The 16282-nt window shown below is 42.1% G+C and overlaps 1 protein-coding gene across 1 annotated transcript in view; it reads left to right on the top strand.

Annotated features, from left to right (window-relative positions):
* The first annotated feature begins 7871 nt into the window (after positions 1 to 7871).
* Positions 7872 to 16282, top strand: part of FBXO40 (F-box protein 40) — a 24464-nt gene continuing 16053 nt past the window's right edge. The window contains exons 1-3 of the mRNA XM_021713101.1: positions 7872 to 7897; positions 8496 to 8612; positions 8983 to 9094. Coding sequence (XP_021568776.1) covers positions 7872 to 7897; positions 8496 to 8612; positions 8983 to 9094 — 255 coding nt within the window. The remainder of the gene's footprint in view (positions 7898 to 8495; positions 8613 to 8982; positions 9095 to 16282) is intronic.

Raw genomic sequence — 16282 nt, 5'->3', positions numbered from 1 at the left:
TTTTTTTTTTATGTAGAGATGAGGTCTCACTGCCCAGGCGGGTCTCGAACCCGCAGGTTCAGGCAATCCACTCACCTCAGCCTCCCAAAGGCGTGGGATTACAGGCTGAGCCACCGAGCCCGGCTTTTTTTTTTTTTTTTAATTTATTGTAGAGACGAGGTCTCACCAAGTTGCCCAGGCTGGTCTCAAACTCCTCGGCTCAGGCAGTCCTCTCGCCTTGACCTCCCAAAGTGCAGGGAGCCACTGCGCCCATCCTGTGTCTCCTGATTTATTAGGTTCTTATAGTTTGAGGTTTTACGTTTATGTCTATGATCCATTTAGAATTGGGTTTTGTGTATTGGGATAGGTAGAGGTCCTGTTTCAATCTTCTGCATGTGGTCAGCCAGTTTTCCCAGCACCATTTACTGGATAGGTTCTCCTCTCCCCAGTGGTTGGTGGTGGAGGTTTTATTGAAGATGATTTGGTTGAGAAATTGAGGTTTTGCTTCTGGGATCTCAATTCTATTCCAGGTCTATATGCCTGTTCTTGTACCAATACCAGGCTGTTTTGATTATTATAGCTTTATAATAAAGTTTAAAGTCTGGGAGTGTGATACCTTCTGCTTTGTTTTTTTTTGCTGAGGATTGTTTTGGCTATTCACGGTCGTTTATGTTTCCATATGAATTCCTGTATTATTGTTTCTAGGTCTGAGAATACTGTTGCTGGTAATTTGATGGGTATTGCGTTAAACCTGTAGATTGCCTTGGGTAGAATGGACATCTTAACAATGTTGGTTCTTCCAATCCATGAACATGGAATATTTTCCCACTTATTTGTGTCATTTTTTATTTCTTTGAGCAGTGTTTTGTAGTTTTCATTGTAAAGGTCTTTCACATCTCCGGTTAGGAAGATGCCAAGGTATTTCATTTCTTTGGTGGCTATTGTGAAAGGGATTGTGCTTTTTATTTGGGTTTCTGTTTGTTTATTATTGGTGTATAAAAATGCAATTGTCTTTTGCACATTTATTTTATACCATGAGACTTTGCCAAAGTTCTTTACCAGTGCAAGGAGGTTTTTGACAGATTCTCTTGGGTTTTTGAGGTATAGAATCTTGTCATCTGCAGAAAGGGATAACTTGATTTCCTCTTTTCCTATCTGTATTCCCCTGATTGCCTTCTCTTCTCTGATTCTTCTAGCTAGAACTTCCTGTTGAACAGGAAGGGTGAGAGTGGGCATCCTTGCCTTGTTCCAGTTTTCAGGGGAGTTCAGTCAAGTTCTGTCAGTATGCTGGCTGTGGGTTTCTCATAGATGATTCTTACTATTTTGAGGTATCCCCACATCTTTAAAATAAAAATAAATAAATAAAAATTTTTAATGGAAAAAAATTAAAACTGGCATAGGAAGAAATAAAACAGATATTTTAAATAGGATGATACTCCAGGAAAACTAACAAAATCAATAGTCACATTTTTAGAATTACATTTTAGGACATTTTTCAGCTGCATGATCAAACTTATAAAATTAATAGCATTTCTCAATATCAGTAATTTTAAAAATAATAAAATAAATACCTTCTTAGCCTGGCATGGTAGCTCACACCTGTAATGCCAGCACTTTGGGAAGCTGAAAGATTGTTTGAGCCCAGGAGTTTGAGACCAGCCTGGGCAACATAATGGACCTTGTCTCTATAAAAGAATCAAAATAATTAGCCGGGCATGGTGGTGCACACCTGTAGTCCCAGTTACTCAGGAAGCTGAGGCAAGTGAATCAGTTGAGTCCAGGAGGTTGAGGCTGCAGTGAGCTGGCATCACACCACTGCACTCCATCCTAAATGACAGTGAAACCCTGTCTCAAAAAGAAAGGAAGAAAGAATCTCTCAATAAAAAGTTTAATGTTTAGGAATTAACAAAGAAAATTACGATGTCTGTGAAGAAAATTTCAGAACTTAAAAAATGACATAGATAATGTTTTGAATAAAAGGCACTTGGGGCCATAAAATAATATATGTAAAATATATTGCGATCATACAAAGCGTGTTTTCTAAATACAGTGGAATGAAATTAGAGATCAATGGCAAAAGAAAATTTGGGAAATTCACAAATATGTGGATTTTTTTTTTTTTGAGTTGGAGTCTCCTTTTTTTTTTTTTTTTTTGAGTTGGAGTCTCACTCTGTCGCCCAGATTGGAGTGCAATGGCCGCACCCGGCCACCGCAGCCTCGACCTCCTGGGCTCCGGCGATCCTTCCGCCTCAGCCTTCCCAGTACCAGAATTACAGGCATGCGCTACCACACCCGGCTGATTTTTTGATTTATTGTAGAGATAAGGTCTCGCTGCCCAGGCGGGTCTCAAACCTGCGGGCTCAGGCAATCCACTCACCTCAGCTTGCCCAGGCTGGAGTACAGTGTTACGCTCATGGCCATCCCAGTGTTGAACCCCTGCTGGGATCTGGTGATCCTTCGGCTTCAGCCTTCCAAGTAGCTGGAACTACAGGTGCATGCTACCACGCCCAGCTAATTTTTTGATTTAGTAAAGATGAGGCCTCACCAAGTTGAGTCACCACACCGGGCTTTTTTTTTAGATTAGATAATAATCTAATTTATTTAGAAAGTAAATTATAGAGAGAAAGAGGGAGATTCACCTCTCCAAGGGTAGGAGAGGGGGCCAAAGCTAGGAAACTTGGTGACAGCCATAACTCAAAGAGCACATGGCCACACCAGTCTAGTAAGACAATAGCCAAATATGTGGATTTTTTTTTTTTTTTGAGTTGGAGTCTCACTCTGTCACCCAGACTGGAGTGCAGTGGCACGCTCCCGGCCACTGCAGCTTCCACCTGCTGGGCTCTGGCGATCCTTCTGCCTCAGCCTTCCAAGTAGCTGAAACTACAGGCACGCATTCCCATGCCTGGTTGATTTTTGATTTATTGTAGAGATGAGGTTTTGCCAACTTGCCCACGTGGGTCTCGAACCCGCGGGCGCAGGCAATCCACTCGCCTCGGCCTCCCAAAGTGCTGGGATTACAGGCTGAGTCACCGAGCTCGGCCAAATATGTGGATATTAAACAACACAATCCTATACAGTCAATGGGGAAAGAAGAAATCACAAGGAAATTTGGAAAACATTTGTATTTATTTATTTATTTACTTATTTTTTGAGTTGGAGTCTCACTCTGTCGCCCAGACTGGAGTGCAGTGGCCGCTCCCGGCCACCGCAGCCTCGACCTGCTGGGCTCCGGCGATCCTTCTGCCTCAGCCTTCCAAGTAGTATTTATTTATTTACTTACTTAGAACGGAAATCTCACTCTGCTGCCCGGGCTGAAGTACAGTGGCATAGTCATGGCTCACTGCAGTCTCGACCTCCTGAGCTCAGGTGATCCTTCCACCTCAGCTTCCTGAGTAGCTGGGACTACAGATGCGAGCCACCACACCCAGCTAAGGTTTTGATTTTTTTTTTTTTTTTTTTGAGAAAAATATCGTTATGTTGCTTAGGCTAGTCTTTTCTTTATTATTATTATTATTTGTAATAGAGATGAGATCTTGCTATGTTGCCCAGGCTGGGGTCAGGCATTACTCTCACCTGGCCTCTCAAAGTGCTAGGATTACAGGTGTGAGCCACCACACCCCCCCCTCTAGACTGGACTTGAATTCCTAGGCTTAAGCAATCCTCCGACCTAGGCCTCCCAAAGTGCTGGGATTATAGGCATGAACCACCATGCCTGGCCAAGGAAAACACTTTTGAGCCAATGAAAACAAAAGCGAAACATACCAAAACTTATGGGATGGAGCCAAATCAGAGCTTAGAAGAAAATTTATAGCTATAAATATCTATCAAAAAAGCGAAGGTCTCCAATCAATAACTTTTTTTAAACAGAAAAAAAGCTGGCATAGTTTTTTTAATATCTGTCCATTTAAACTTTCAGGGACATGAACAGATACTTCTCAAATGAAAACACACAAATGGCCAACAAACATAAAAAAATGCTCAACATCACTAATCATCAGAGAAACATAAATCAAAACCACAATGATTTGTGACCAGAATGGCTATTATTAAAAAACCAAAGAACAACAGGTGCTGTAGTTGCTGAGAAAAGGGAACACTTGTTGGTGAGAATGTAAGCTAAGGAATGTCAACACATGGAAACTGTGGGAGACAATTTGGAGATTTCTCAAAGAACTAAAAATAGATCTACCATTCAACCCAGCAATCCCACTTCTGGATATATATCCAAAGGAGCTTAAATCATCTGAAAAGACACCTGTCCATGTATGTTTATTGCAGCACTATTCACAACAGCAAAAACATGGAAACAATCCAGGTGTGCATCAGTGATGGACTGGATAAACAAGATGTGGTACACATACACTATGGAATACAATGCTGCCATAAAAAGAACGGGATTGCTTTATGGCTACAGAGTTTCTGCTTGGGGCAAGAAAAAGTTTTGAAAATGGGTAGTGGTGATGGTTGTATACCATTATGAATGTACTTAATGCCACTTAATTGTACACCTTAAAAATGATTAAAATGGTGAATTTGATGTTATATCTATTTTAGCACAACTTTAAAAATCACTAATGTAATATACCCAAAACCGTTTAATTATATAGCTTTAAGTGGGTCAATTATATGGCATATAAGTTAGATCTCAATAAAACTATTTTTTTAAAGGAAAAAAAGGAACAGAATCATGACGTCTGCAGCAACATGGGTGCAGCTGGAGGTCATCATTCTAAATGAATTATCACAGAAACAGTACTGAATACCTGATGCTCTCACTCATAAGTGGGTACCAAACACTGGGCATATGGGCACAAGGATGAGAACCACAGACACTGGATACTGCTATGGGGGAAGGAGGAAAGGGAAATAAGGGATTCAGAAGCACCCATTGGGTGCCATGCTCAACAGCAGAGGTAGTGGGGTGGGGCAGAGGCAGGCCTATCAGAAGCCCAGGCTTTGCCTTCTCGCAATATGCCTACGTAACAAACCTCACATGTCCCCCTGATTCTAAAGTAAAATAAAACAAACTTTAAGGTAAAACACTTTGTTAGAAAAAATATAACAAAAGGAACCATTAACCTGAAAGATATAATAATTCTGAACTTGTATTATTTAATAACATACACCCAAAATGTATGAAGCAAAACATAACAAAATTATTGGGCAAACTTGATAAATACATCATCATAATGTGATATTGATAATAACCAAGTCCAAAGAAAACAGAAAGAAAGAAATAATTCCTAGAGCAGAGATAAATGAAATAGGGACTAGAAAAGCAATAGAGAAAATCAATGAAACTAATGCCGATTCTTTGAAAAGATCAACAAAATGACAAACCTTTAGTTAGATTGATTGATCAAAAACAAAAAAAAAACAAAACTCAAACTACTAGAATCAGAAATAAAAGGGAATGCTACTACCAGCCTCATTGAAATAAAAAACATTATAAAGAAATACCATAAACAATTGAGTGCCAACAAATTAGGTAATTTAGATGACATGGACAAATTCCAAGGAAGTCACAAAATACCAAATCTGAACTCAAAACGAAATAGAAACACTATGACTAGAGCTTGCTATGGTATGAATGTGTCCCCACCGTTCCTGTGTTGGCACCTTTTAGAGGGGATTAGGCAGAGCCCTCACAAATGGGTTATTGAAGGAGAGAGTAAGTTATTTCAGGAGTGGGAGTGGGCTCCTTATAACAGGATGTTTGACCCCCGTGTTCTCCCCGACTCTTCTTCCCCCTCCCCCTTCTCCCTCTCCCTGTCGTGTCTTCCCCCCTCCCCATTCCCTCCCTCACCACCCTTCCTCCTTCCCCTCCCACATGTGTACACTCTGTCCCTCTCACTCTCTTGTCCTTCCACCTTGGTCTTGGACTTCCCAGCCTTCAGACATGTGTAAAATAAATCTCTTCTTTAAAAATTACAAAGTCGCCGGGCTCGGTAGCTCAGCCTGTAATCCCGCGCCTTTGGGAGGCTGAGTTGAGTGGATTGCCTGAGCCCGTGGGTTCGAGACCCACCTGGGCAGCGAGACCTCATCTCTACAATAAATCAAAAAATCAGCCGGGCGTGGTAGCACGCGCCTGTAATTCCGGCTACTTGGAAGGCTGAGGCGGAAGGATCGCCGGAGCCCAGCGGGTCGAGGCTGCGGTGGCCGGGAGCGGCCACTGCACTCCAGTCTGGGCGCCAGAGTGAGACTCCAACTCAAAAAAAAAAAAAAAAATTTACAAAGTCTCAGGTATTCTGTTATAACACAAAATGGACTGAGACAGGGCTATCATAAGTAAAGAAATTGAATTAGTAATCAAAACTTCGCACAAAGAAAAGCCTAGGCTCAGATTGCCTCACTGCTAAATTCTACCAAATGTTTAAAGAAGAATTAACACCAACACTTCACAAACTCTTCTAAAAAAAAAAAAAAAAGAGAGAGGAAACACTTCCTAACTCATTCTATGAGACCAGTATTACACTGATACCCAAACTAGACAAAGACATTACAGAAAAACTACAGATTACAGGTGAGTATCCCTTATTGGAAATGCCTGAAACTAGAAGTGTTTCAAATTAGGGATTTTTTTTTTGTTTTTACTTTTTGATATACATATACATATACATAATGAGATATCCTGGGAATCGGACACAAGTCTAAATGTGAAATTCATTTGTGTTTTATATATACCATATATATATATATATATACCCCGAAGGTAATTTTATATAACATTTTATATATTTTTTGCATGAAACTAAGTTTTGATCATGATCTATCACATGAGGTCAGGTATGAAATTTTCTGCTTGCGGTGTTATGTTGGTACTCAAAAAGTTTCAGATTTTAAAGCATTTTGGACTTCAGATGTTCAGATTTGGGATGCTCAACTTATAATATCTCTTCTGAATACAGATGCAAAAATCCTCAATAAAATACTAACAGATTGAATTCAGCAACATATAAAAAGGATTATGTACCATGACCAAGTGGGGTTTATCCAGAAATGGAAGGTTGATTTAACGCACAAAAATCCACCAATGCATAATCCATTATTAATAGAATAAAGAACCAAAACCACATTATCATCTTGATAGGCACAAAAAAAGCATTTGACAAAGTTCTACATCCTTTCATGATACAGACACTCAACAAACTAGGCCAAATTATCAAGCTCCTCTCCTTCAACTTTATAAAGAATATCTATAGCTGGGTGTGGTAGCTCACACCCCTAATTCTAACACCTTGGGAGGCCAAGGTGGGAGGGTAGCTTGGGCCCAGGAGTTTGAGACCAGCTTAGGCAACAGAGCGAGACTTCGTCTTCATGAAAAATTAAAAAATAAAAAAAATTAGCTAGGAGTGGTGGTGAATGCCTGCAGTCCTAGCTACTCAGGAGGCTGAGGTGGAAGAATTGTCTGAGCCCAGGAGGTTGAGGCTGCAGTGAACTATGATAGTGCCATTGCAGTCCAGCTTGGGCGACAGAGTGAGACCCAGACTCAAAAAATGAAAAAAGAAGGAAGGAAGGAAGGAAGGAAGGAAGGAAGGAAGGAAGGAAGGAAGGAAAGGAGGGAGGGAGGGAGGAAGGAAAGAAGGAAGAAAAGAAGAAAGGAAGGAAGAAAAATACCATTTACAAAAACCCACAGGTAGCATACTTACCAATGAAAAACCAAATGCTTTCCCTCTAAGATCAGGAACAAGTCAGATATGGTTGCTTTCATCACTCTTGTTAAACATAGTGCTGGAAGGAAATAAAAGGCATCCAGATTGAAAAGTAAGAAGTACAGATATTTCCATTCACAGATGGCATGATCTTGTACATAGAAAATCCTAAGGAATCCATAAGAAAACTGTTAGAACTAATTAATGAGTTCAGAAAAGTTTCGAGATTAAAAGATCAATATGGAAAATGTTTACAGTTTTCAACTGTGAGTTGTTCACCCCAAATAAGTGTACCTGTGTGGAAGAATCCAGGAGAAAGGAAAACTCAGTGACTGTTAATTATAGAAGAATTTAGCACATCTGTTTTTAGTCAAAATACAGCTAGCACTGTTGAACGCTTGGTATTTGGTACACGTCTTTTTGCTTTATGTATATCAAAACATTAATGTGTTGACACAGTTACACGTGGTCACAACAAGTATTATCATCCCCACTTAACAACTGGGAAAACTGAAATACAGAATGGTTCAATAAATAACTTGGTCAAAGCCACATATCTAGGAATTAGCAAAGTCAGGATTATATATATATAGTTTTTCTCAGAAGATGGCTGAATGAGTTCGTCTGAAGAGGATAAGATAAAGAACACTAGATTTCAAAGAACTCAGTAGGTCTTCCCTCTGGCTCTTCCACTCTCCAGTTGTATGGCCTTGGATGAGCAACTCACCTTCTCTGAACCTCTGTCTCATCTGTAAAAAGAGGGAGATGGATTAAGTGATAGCTAAACCTCCTGCCACCTCTAATTCTCTCACACTGGACTTACTGTATGACTGACTTCTGAATTACAAATTCTCCCTTTCCCAGTCACCTGGAAAAGACAAGGGCCAGGAGAGGACAGTCACTGACTTGTCATGACAAGAAACAGGAGCAGGACAGCACGTCACTTGCTCAAGTTGCTGCTTCAGCGAGCGATGGCTTTAGGTGAGAAACATAGTTATAATTAGAGCAGCAGCCCGTCCCGAATGCCCCACCAACCTCCTCTGGCACAGCTGGACCTGCCGACTGCACACACGAAGAGACTGCTCTAGCCTTGAAAATGATCCTTCTCAAAAGCATTTTCCTCTTTCCTCGAGGGAAAGAAAACCCATTGATATAAAACACCTTTCCCATCGAGTTTCCTTTGCTAAATGCCACTCCGGTAGAGACCGAGCATGGATAAATACAGGGGCAGGAAAACGTCGTAAGCCGAGCCTGGTCACATTGCCCCTTGTGATATCGTTTTATTTTTAACTTCGAAACACTTGAACTATTTCTGTTGAAGTTTTCTCTCCTTTCCCTGGCTCCCCAACAGAACCCTGTCCTCTGCTGCAGCTGATGCACCCCCAGCCACCTCCCTGCAGTCTGCTCGCTCACAGTCAAGGGACGCAGGTGCAGCAGATGCCGACTCATCCCAGTCCACTAAGGTAAGCTTTGCAAACACCAGAGACACACCAAGGGGACATGGGGTGATGATTAGGTAGCCGACACTGAGCTGCATATCAGCTTTATGCCCTGAGGCAGAGAGTTGTTAAGCTAATTATACAAGGGGGTGGGGGGAGGGCTAGCCCTGAAAATGAGACCCAGCCATGTGTAAACTTGTTTCAAATGTAAAATCATAGAGCAGGAAGAGATTACCTGCTTTCAGACAGCTTGGGTTCTGTCTTCTGCAATCCACCAGAATTGTTCTGTGGTAAACCATTAAGGCTAGGGGTGGAAGTGGAGGTAGCTGGGAGGCAGAGGAGGTGGTGAGAATATAGGTGGAAGGCCCAGAACCCAGAATTCCTCTTTTCTAAAGTCCAGATGCTGAGAGCTTTTCTCCAGTCAACATCTGCTGTACTAATTGCAAATCATTCTCATGTAGCTTACATTTTATCTCCTGTGTCACCCTACTGGTTAATGTATCCCTATCGTATTTATTGCATGTGCTGTTGAAACTCTATCTGCTGAGTTTAAAACTTGTTTTTCTCTAACAATATTCCCTAAATGTGACTCTCTCTCCTCCCCAGCTCCCTTGAATCCAAAACGCATCCGTGGAATACAAGTGAAAGTATTTTAAAGTTGAAAAATGTATGCAGGCATATGCACCAAAACCAAAAATTGCTAAAACCCTAAAATTTGCACATCCAGCGTGGCAGAAGGAAAATGACTAATGATACTTGAAGTATTAAAAGTTACAAAATGTAGATTGATTTTTTTCTAGCTTCTGGAATAACTGCATAGTGGTTGCATACACAAATGTCTGCAGGGGTAAGGGAGCAGTGTTTATTTCCTTGTTTTTCTCTGGTTCAGAGTTCAGCTAAGGACACCCTGGGAAGTGGCTTATGCGGCAAAAGGGATTCTGTGTTACTCTGAACTTTGAAGCGTACAGGCTGAGGCTACCAATGTCAAGTAAAAGGAGACCTAAAACAACTGCTCAGATACCCTAACTCCCAGTTCTATCCTGCCTGCCTGTGTTACCTCCATCCATACGCCCTGACTCTGCTATCTGTGTCTGGGTGACAATTGTGCCTGCTCGCTGGGCATAGTCACATTCACTGTGCTTACTTTAGTTTCGTTTTTCCAAGGTTTCTATGGCACTGAGGTCTCCAAGGATATGCTGGAGTGCTGTCCTAGTGAGACGAGGGTGTGTTGGCTTAGGAGTAACCAAGCAGACAGGCTGACTCACAGCTACTCCTAGATAATCCAGCTACTTAAGCACTTTCTTGGCCAATATGACAGTAATTTCAAATAGTGATAATAATATTTAAGCATAAAATATGAGAATTAACTAACTAAGTTTCTAAAAATTTAAAGGTAGAGAGGTTGTTCGCATCAGTGGAAAACTGCAGACTGTGAAGTTAAATAGATTGGAGGAAGGGTGGTTACATTTTGGGGGTACAGTGAAGGTACTGGAACTACAGCCCAGAGCTCAGGGTTATGGAACCAGGTGGGAAGATGTTTTAAAATCTCAAGAGGAGAAAATATTTCTTTAACAGTTAATTATATACACTTTGTTTCTCTGGAATTAAATATCTCCATAGCAGGGAAACAGGACAATATAATTAAAGTGACTAATTCATTGACTTAAACTTAATAGGTTAAGATTAAAGATTATTTTTGTTTTTTGGGTTTTTTGTTTGCTTAACTTTTGGGGTCTCACTCTGTCACCCAGACTAGAGTGCAGTGGCATGATCACGGTTCATGGCAACCTTGACTTCCTGGGCTCAGGTGATCCTCATGCCTCAACCTCCTGAGCAGCTGAGACTACAGCCAAATGCCACCATGCCCCACGAATTTTTTTATTTTTTGTAGAGATGAGGACTTGATATGTTACCCAAACTTGTCTCAAACTCCTGGGCTCAAGCAATCCTCCCACCTAGGCATCCCAAAGTGCTAGGGGATTACAGGCATGAGCCACCGTACCAGGCCTTAAAGACTGTCTTTGACCTTTAATTTTATACCTTGTCACTTTCACTGGAGTTAAAGCTCAGAAATAAATCATTATGGCCAGGGCTAGCCACATGAGGAGGCAGAATAGTCGGTCACTGACATCATGCGAAGGGTGCTGAGAGGGCCTCTTGCCTAAATATATCTCCCTGACATCAACCCTGTTTGCCTACTAACTTTAAAATTATAGTAAAGAATGTTAAAACTATTATCTATTAATCTCATTCTCTTTTGCTTGAGTCAGTGATTTAAATATACCTTCTATATGTGTTATCATGACTTTGTTGGTCACACTTGGTCACCACCTCCTCCTCATTCTTTCAGGCTTTGTCCTACTCTGCCCTTAGTACCAACTAAGCCCTTGGCCACTGCACATGGGTAGCTCTGTGTGATGCTGTGATTTTTCTTTTTCTTTTTTTTTTTTGAGTTGGAGTCTCACTCTGTCACCCAGGCTGGAGTGCAGTGGCATGCTCATGGCCATCCCTGCATCAACCTTCCACCTTAGCCTTCCAAGTAGCCAGAACTACAGGTGTGTGCTATCATGCCCAGCTAATTTTTTATTTTTTATAAAAAGGTCTTGCCAAGTTGCCCAGCCTGGTCTCAAACCTGTGGGCTCAGGCAGTGCTCTCGCCTCAGCTTCCCAAAGTGCTGAGATTACAGGCCGAGCCACTGAGCCTGGCCCAGAATCTGCATTTTAAGAAGATTACTCAGGTGATTCCTAAGTGCATTGAAGTTTGAGAAGTTCTGGAATAGAGGATTTCTGGAATATGGATAGTATTCCTTGGCACTGGCCTAAAATTTTGGCATAAATTATCTCATGGAATCCTCACAACCACATATGAAAATATGGCTATAAGTCTGATGAGGTCAATGATGTAAAAACAAAAAAACAACTTATACAATTAAAATTATTTCAGCAATATTTAGGATACTAAGAACAGGAAATACTTGGCTGAGGGACTGATGCCACTGGGACCAAAAGGCCTTGAGGAAACCTTTGTATCTGTCAGTAGGAGGCTCTCCTGAAATTCTTTATAGAAGGGAGTTCTAGTCATGGCATAACAAGAAAGCTGTGCTTCCTCTGGACCTGTGAGACAGGATCTTTTAGGGAATACCTATCCAGTCCACTCCCCTAGAGTGAAGCATTTAGAGTTGGTGAGACCCTACTTTTAGGGTTCCTTGCATAGATAATGTTTAAAAACTTGCCTACAATTTTGTTTCAACAACTTTTAAGTTCTGTACACCCTTAAAGGCACGGGGACAGAACTATCAGTTTGCCGTAGAGGAACTGGGATGCCATAGCATCACATGATGATCCAGATTCCTAACTCTATGACTGCAATTGTTTAAAAAGCAAGTACTTTTTCTTTTTTGAGTCTGGGTCTCACTCTGTTGTCCAGGCTGGAGTACGGTAGCACAGTCACAGCTCACTGCAGCCTCATCCTGGGCTCAAGTGATCCTCCTGCCTCAGCATCCCAAGTAGCTGGGATTACAAGCATGAGATACCGTGCCCAGCCCAAGAAGTACTTGAAACTTCAAATTTGGAAACAACTACGGCATCATTAAGAGTGTCTGTTAGCTGGGCATGGTGGCTCAAGCCTGTAATCCCCAGCACTTTGGGAGGCCAAGGCGAAAGGATTGCCTGAGCCTGCAGGTTCGAGACCGGCCTAGGCAACTTGGCGAGACCTAGTCTCTACAATAAACTTAAAAAAAAGAATTAGCCAGGCATGATAGTTCGCGCCTGTAGTTCCAGCTACTTGGAAGGCTGAGGTGGAAGGATCGCCGGAGCCCAGCAGGTCGACACTGGGGTGACCATGAGTGTGCCACTGCATTCCAGCGGGCGACGGAGTGAGACTTCAACTCAAAAAAAAAAAGACTGTCTATTTATATTTTAACTGTCTGTTATATTTTGAACCCACTGAAGTCTTTACAATTTAGTGAAGGCTGCATTAACCTAAGTTGAAAAGCTCTTTCAAAACACTGTCCTCTTTAGGGTTCCATCCAACTGAGTCCTATTAAATGAACATTGACTAAGTGCTAGGAGCAGCTTAAGTTGCACTCGCACCCCAGACTCTAGGAACCCATTCAGCCTGGTCCTTGAGTGGCAGCCTTGCCCTCTGTTGATATCCTGGTTGGCGCTCTCTCCACTTCCTGGACTGGCTGCAGCACTTGAGTTCTGTTGATAACCCATCACCAGGACCTCTACATACCTTCATGGCAACTGCCACCAGGTTCTGTTGCTCCCACAGCCAATTATAAGAGATGCTGAGTCTCACTTGTCATTTTTCCTTCTTTTCTTTCTTTCTTTCTTTTTTTTTTTTTTTGAGTTGAAGTCTCACTCTGTCGCCCAGGCTAGAATGCAGTGGCACACTCACAGCCACCACAGACTCTACCTGCTGGGCTCAGGTGATCCTTCCGCCTCAGCCTTCCAGGTAGCTAGAACTATAGGAACACACCATCATACCTGGCTAATTTTTTTCATTTATTGTAGAGATGAGGTCTCGCCAAGTTGCCCAGGCTGGTCTCGAACTTGTGGGCTCCAGCAATCCTCTCATCTCGGGCTCCCAAAGTGCTGGGATTATAGGCATGAGCCGCCACGCCCATCCTTCTCTCTTTTTTTTTATTAATGAGCAGAATAATGTAGAGGAACAATTAAAATGACAAATTTGGGCCTGTAAACCAAAGACACCCTCAAGATGTCTTTGGGGCGACTGAAAAGTCCTGGACCTGTAGTAGTACTATTTGAATTCTTAAGTGCTTAAGAAACACTTTGTGATGATTAGATGGGATCAAAAGTAGGGAGAACGTATGGGGATTTACATTCTCATAAGAGTGAGGTCAGATTTCTTTTAAAAATAGAGTTTGAATATTACTAAACTGGCCGTGGGATACAAGATGTGTTGAAGTAAGAGGGAAGTGAAAATGGAGGACAGCCCAGGGCTATGGACTGATGCCATGGGGACAAATGAAGGCCTGGACAGGGGGAGACCATGAGCGCAAACTTCCTCGTGGGGCCACTCTTCTGCATGAGATACTTTTCCTATTTTTTTTTTTTGACTCAGAGTCTTACTCTGTCACCCAGGCTGGAGTGCAGTGGTACCATCATGGTCACCACAGCCTCAACCTGATGGGCTTAGGCTATCATTCCACCTCAGCCTTCCAAGTAGCTGGAACTACAGGTGCATGCTACAATTCCTGGCTAATTTTTTGATATATTGTAGAGACGAGGTCTCACCAAGTTGCCCAGGCTGGTCTTGAATCCGCCGGCTCAGGCAATCCTCTTGCCTCAGGCTCCCAAAGTTCTGGGATTACAGGCTTAAGCCACCATGCCTGGCCTACTTTCTCTGTTTTATCTCATTTGATGTTCATGCAACCCTATGGGTTATTTTGAGTCCCGCTTTATGAATTAATAAATTAGCTCTAAGGAGATTAAATAACTTGTCAAAAATTACTCAGCTAATCCAAGAAAGATTGTCTTAACAACAACAAAAATGCCTCAGCTAACTGATAAGAACTCGTGGGTTTACCTTATACTGGGGTGTCAGGTGAGGCCTCTTTGTGGAGGTAACACGTAAGCTGAAACCTAAATGGCAAGGGGTCCAGAATGCAACCAAAGAGCAAGAGAAGAATTCTTCTGTGTCCTATGCTGATTAAACAACAAGATGCACAGGGACAAGAGGTCAAGTAAAAGGTCCTGGTGAGGGATGGTTCATGCAGGGTCTTTTGGGCCACGAGGACTTCAGAGTTTATTTCTTATGATGGGAATCCACTGAAGACTTCAAGCAAGGGAGTAATAACCTCATTTTATAAATGGTTAAAATCATGCTTTCTGCTGGTGAATATGGATTGTGTGGGGCAAGATAGGAGGATTGATAATGGTTGATTATAAAACCATTGCACTAGACTAGATGAGATGATGGTGCCTGGGCATGAGCAGTGGTGGTGGAGACAGAAAGAAGTGGATAGAATTTACTTATTGCCTTTCCAGATCATCCATTGAGGCCTCCCCACCTAACTGGCAGTAGTTCTTCTAGGATCTGGGGAATCCAAGCTGCTTCTAGCTCAGTTGTTCTCAGATCTGAGCTTATGTCAAAATCAGCTGGATTCAGTAGGTCTGATTCAGTAGGTCTGGGCTTGGGTCTGGTAATTTGCACTTCTTTTTTTTTTCTTTTTTTGAGTTGGAGTCTCACTCTGTCGCCCAGGTTAGAGTACAGTGGCACACTCATGGCCACTGCAGCCTCTACCTGCTGATAATTAATTTGGTCATAAATTAGTTCAAAGATATACACAGGCAATCCTTCCATCTCAACCTTCCAAGTAGCAGGAACCACAGGTGTGTGCTGCTTCGCCTAGCTGATTTTTTGATTTATTGTAGAGACAGGTCTCACCAAATTGCCCAGGCTGGTCTGGAACCCATGGGCTCAGGTAATCTTCTCACCTCAGCCTCCCATAGTGCTGGGATTACAGGCTGAGTCACCACACCTGGTCAATTAATATGCACTTCTAACCAGTTTCTGAGTAATGCTGATGCTGTTGTTCAGAGGGAGGGGGTGGGTGTTACACTTTGAGAACCACTATTCTAGTTGCCTTGCTATTGCTTATTAATTTACTCTTTCTTTGTGGTCCACAAGGCAAGACAACTTGTTTCAATTCAAGTTGCTGTCCCCTCAACAGGTCCTAAATGCTTCTCTGTTTCTTTAAAGAAATAGCCATGCAGCCAGGCATGGTGGCTCACGCCTATAATCTCAGCATTTTGGGAGGCTGAGGAGAGAGGATTGCCTGAGCCTACAGGTTCGAGACCAGTCTGGACAACTTGACTCATATCTACAATAAATCAAGAAAAATTAGCTGGGTATGATGGCACACGCCTGTGGTTCCAGCTACTTGGAAGGCTGAGACAGAAGGATCACCTGAGCCCAGCTGCTCAAGGTTGTGGTGTCTGTGAGCATGCCACTGCCCTCCAACCTGGGTGACAGAGTGAGACTCCAACTCAAAAACAAACAAACAAACAAACAAACAAAAGAAAGAAATAGCCATGCCTCAAACTCATACCTGATCCTTCCACTGACTCATATTCCATTTAAGCTACATCCAGTAAAATCTAGTTCTGTGTACATCTTTGAACTAATTTATGATATAATTTTTTTTTTTTTTTTTGAGTTGGAGTCTCACTCTGTCACCCAGAC

The sequence above is a fragment of the Carlito syrichta genome, unplaced genomic scaffold, assembly GCF_000164805.1.
Source record: "Carlito syrichta isolate Samal-C Ts95f unplaced genomic scaffold, Tarsius_syrichta-2.0.1 Scaffold304179, whole genome shotgun sequence".
In the NCBI taxonomy this organism is placed as follows: domain Eukaryota; kingdom Metazoa; phylum Chordata; class Mammalia; order Primates; family Tarsiidae; genus Carlito; species Carlito syrichta.
Note: the sequence above shows the minus strand (reverse complement) of the source record. Positions and strands in the feature narration are given on the sequence as shown.